Raw genomic sequence first — 4580 nt, 5'->3', positions numbered from 1 at the left:
GTAACGCCTTGAGGTTAAGGGTCATCAGCAGAAGTTTTTTCGTTTCTTTCGAAACTGACTTACACTCATATAACAAAAACAGTTTCAAAGAAACGTAAAAAAAAACATGATTTTTAGCAACTCGGCCATGGCACTATGACTTTGATCGCCATTGAAGCAACACTGGCTTTTGAAGTTATATGAGAAACGAAGTATCAAAATAACGGGTAAAACTAGCATTTTACTATAGATCTCAGCTTTCTGTCATAATTTCACTTACAATAATCTCAGTCTGTTGACTTAGTTAACGCAGGAAACTTCTACTAAACGTTTGGAGATTGTTCTACTGGCATAATCATGATTGTTAACACGTTCTATTTTTTTCTTTTAAGTTCTGCAATCACTGAAGCGTCAGGCTCTGCCAGGTAGTCTACTTGCATCTTTGACATTAACTCTGGAAGAAAAAAAATATTTCAAAGAACTCATCTAAAAATAGCTGGTTCTTTCGAGCACACACGCAGGACGATCCTGTCAGAGATCTATGGGACAAGGGAAACACCAAAAGAGACACCGTGAGATAATACTGAGCCATCTTTACCAGATAAGCAAAGTCACAAAATACTGAACCAAAACACTTTAAGCTTCTTTATGCTTCTGAGCATGCGTGAGAGGCATGAGATAATCACATTCGTGACAAAAGCGTTTTGAAGACACTTCTTATCGTTTACCCTACGATGCAAGCATCTCTTTATCATGCCATCTTAGGCATACATCTCATTCCTACCTTCAGTTTCATTCCAATTTCAAAGTAATTAAGCTCACACTTTACTTACCATTTTTTTGAGAGAAAATGCAACGTGACATCATCACCAACTAGCACAAATGGCGCCCAGTGCTTTACAGCGCAATACTGCTTTGACTCTCTAAGGGATTTCATTGCTTGGTGGAGAGCTGCACTAGCGCTTTTTCCATCTACCAGGTGCTGATAGAAACTCCTCATGAACAGCAAAGTTGCCTCGTCATCAATTGCCCAGAGTGACACCACAACAGACCGAGCACCAGCACCCAGGAAAGCCCTGGCTATTCCCACCACTCCCTCAGACTTCACTTCTCCCCGGCCACTGTGACAACAGCTCAGCACAACTAGTCTTGCTCGAAGACGAACTGCCGCAACATCCGACATTTTCAATAAAAAATCTTCCTTTTTGGGGGTTGGGGATTCCCGTTCAGTATTAGGGGCTAAAGCAATTTCCCCCGTTTCTGGGCATCCATGTGCTGCAATGTGCACTAAAGCAACTGATTTCATTCTATTCAGCACCTCAGCTTTCGTAGCGTTTCTTCCAGTCAGCGGTGTTGTCTGCAGAAGTTCTCCAATCATCTCTACTTCTTCTTTAGCGCATGGAAGCTGTTCCAAAATAGGCTCACGTACTTCCTTTAACCAGGGATCACCTACAAGCAGCGCTCCTGTCTTACTGTGAAAGTCTTCAGGTGCACCGATAATCAGATTCAAAGCGGTCAGCGAGGGAATGGTGCGGATCCTGATAGATTCACTCAATGCAGAATAAGGAGCCAAGCAAAATGGTCCATCGGGAACAATGATTAACTCATCATCATGGAGCAAGTCGACAATTGGCCTGATTAAGACATCATACAATAATGTTAAAGGGTTCTCGGAAGAAGGAGATGATAGAACTGATTTATCTCTGAAACGTTCTCTGCTGCATGGCGGATTGCTGGGCAGTGGATCCAAAGAACGATCCTCGCATCTAACACCACCCCTTACGCCGATCCCTTTAAAAATAGTTTTCATAAACAAGTCAGCACTTCCATTCGAGGTTTCGCTTTGTCGGAAGCTAATCTTGCTGTCTTTTCGTAGCACCCAAAAGGTGATCTTGTTATCGTCAAGTGCCACAAAAACGGCTTGTGCAGGAAAACGCTCTATCTTTAGTGCAGCTGAAACAGTTTGCTTTGGAGTAAGTGTAGAAAATAAATGAGAGCCAATGCTGTATTGTTCTTTCAAAATATCCATCAAAGCCTGTGCTCGACCTTTCTCAGCAGCATACAAAGCTTCTTCAATCTCTCCATTCTTCAAAAGTGTCCTCCACAGAGCAGTGTATGACATGCAATGAGAATCACGAAAACTTATTTTCCATTCATCTTCCGACTTTAGACTACGCCTTGTTTCATCAAAACGTTTTATACTTGAACGATAACAACTGAGTGCATTACTCAAGGAACCCAACAATTCATGATCACGACCTAGCAAATACCACGCGATTCCCTCTCCTAGACAGTCTCCAATTTCCTTGACAATACTAAGACAGTGTTCATGGCACTCCATGGCTTTCTTAAGATTACCTTGATTAAGATAGGCACTTCCCAGATTTGCATAGGATCTCTCCCCAGCCCTATCCCCTATTTCCTTAGCAATACAAAGATGTTTTTCGTAGTACTCAATGGCTTGTTTAAAATTACCGAGACTAAGATAGGAATTTCCTAGATTTCCATAGCCTGATCCCTCCCCAGCCCTATTACCTACTTCTTTTGCAATACTAAGCTGTTTTTTGTAATAATCAGTGGCTTGTTTAAAATTACCTAGATTGCGATAGGCAGTTCCTAGATTTCCATAGGCTGATCCCTCCCCAGCCCTATTACCTACTTCTTTTGCAATACTAAGATGTTTTTCGTGATACTCAATGGCTTGTTTGAAATTACTTAGACTGCGATAGGCAACTCCAAGATTTCCATAGGCTGTTCCCTCCTTGGCCCTATTACCTACTTCTTTAGCAATACTAAGATGCTTTTCGCAGTACTCAATGGCTTGTTTCAAATTACCTAGACTGTGATAGGCAATTCCTAGATTTCCATAGGCTGCTCCTTCCTCAGCCATATCCCCTACTTCTTTTGCAATACTAAGGTGTTTTTCGCAGTACTCAACGGCTTGTTTAAAATTACCGAGACTGTGATAAGCAATTCCTATGTTTCCATAGGCTGATCCCACCTCAGCCCTATTACCAACTTCTTGAGCAATACTAAGACATTTTTCGCAGTACTGAATGGCTTGTTTAAGATTACCGAGACTGTGATGAGCAATTCCTAGCTTTCCATAGACTGATCCCTCACCAGCCCTATCCCCTACCTCTTTTGCAATACTAATGTATTTGTTGTAGTACTCAATGGCTTGTTTAAAATTACCTACTCTAAGATGGGAATTTCCTAGATCTCCATAGGCTGATCCCTCCCCAGCCCTATCCCCTACTTCTTTAGCAATACTAAGATGTTTTTCGAAGTACTCAATGGCTTGTTTAGAATTACCTACACTGCGATAGACAATTCCTAGATATCCATAGGCTGATCCCTCTCCAGTCCTATTACCAACTTCTTGAGCAATACTGAGATATTTTTCGCAGTACTCAATGGCTTGTTCAAGATTACCGAGACTGTGATAAGCAATTCCTAGATTTCCATAGACTGATTCCTCCCAAGCCTTATTACCTACTTCTTTTGCAATACTAAGATATTTTTCGCAATACTCAATGACTTTTTTAAAATTACCTAGACTGCGATAGGCATTCCCCAGATTTAGATAAGCTATTCCCTCCCAAATTCTATCCCCTACTTCTTTATTGATACTAAGCTGTTTTTTGTGGTACTCTATGGCTTGTTTGAAATTACCCAGCTTAAAATAGGCACGACCGAGGCAGCAAGAGACTATTGCTTCTCTAGCCCTGCAGCCTATTTCTATGACAATATGTAATGCTTGCGAGTAATTTTTTATGGCCTGTTGATAATCACATCGGTTGTGGTAAGCCCAGCCGAGATCAAGATACGCCCTTCCTTCACGATCCCTGTCTTCTACACTTATCGCAATGGCAAGCTCTAAAATTCGCTGCTCTACAGCTTCTACCTTTTCATCTACCATTCTTTAATAATTAAATGAAAATGAAAACGTTTTCGATGAGCTGGTCCAATGTCAAATCAAGGATGAAACTGGAAGGAAAGAAAGGTAAAGACGATTAATGTTTAATCTGCTTTTTAGACTAATAAAAGGTTCTGGAATGTCATGTATTCTGTGTTACCAAGTCATTCTCTCGTAGCGGAGAAATCGACGGTACTGAAAATTGCCCATTGCTGTTCATTACGCATCTTACCACTGAGTCCTATTTTTTAAAGTTTTCATTTCACTGTAGAAGTTTTCCTTAAGGATTTTTAACTCCGTAAATTTTCATCCTTGCCAATGTATCCTCGCTTTTTCCCCCGATAAAAGCTATGCTATGCTATGCGAAATTCCCGTGGGGAGCAAAACCTTCTTGTCTTGAAATTAAAAGTGTCGAAATAGACCATTTTACAGTTGTGTGCTTAGTTACCTGGCCTATTAATGAAATTGAGGCTAGAGTTTACCTTGTTTTGGTAGAAACCTCACTGCTTTTCTCGTGTTAATTCCAACTTTTAGCGTGAGAACATCATTAACATAAGAAAAGTAGGGAGGTCTGTAGCATGAGAAGGTCAACTCCAGCCTCACTTTCAGTTAAAGGCCAGGTAACTAAGCACATAACTGTAAAAAAATATATATTATCGAGTTTTCGAATGGTCATAAAATC

The 4580-nt window shown here is 40.7% G+C and overlaps 1 protein-coding gene across 1 annotated transcript; it reads right to left on the bottom strand.

Annotated features, from left to right (window-relative positions):
* Nucleotides 1–251: 251 nt before the first annotated feature.
* On the bottom strand, nt 252–4310 carry LOC138003197 (tetratricopeptide repeat protein 28-like). Its single transcript, XM_068849152.1, has 2 exons — nt 813–4310; nt 252–433 (listed from the first exon to the last, which is right to left on the bottom strand). Coding segments are annotated over exons 1-2 (3090 nt in total). The 5' UTR covers nt 3902–4310; the 3' UTR covers nt 252–432.
* Between the last annotated feature and the right edge of the window lie 270 nt (nt 4311–4580).

The sequence above is a fragment of the Montipora foliosa genome, chromosome 5, assembly GCF_036669935.1.
Source record: "Montipora foliosa isolate CH-2021 chromosome 5, ASM3666993v2, whole genome shotgun sequence".
NCBI classification, from domain to species: domain Eukaryota; kingdom Metazoa; phylum Cnidaria; class Anthozoa; order Scleractinia; family Acroporidae; genus Montipora; species Montipora foliosa.
Note: the sequence above shows the minus strand (reverse complement) of the source record. Positions and strands in the feature narration are given on the sequence as shown.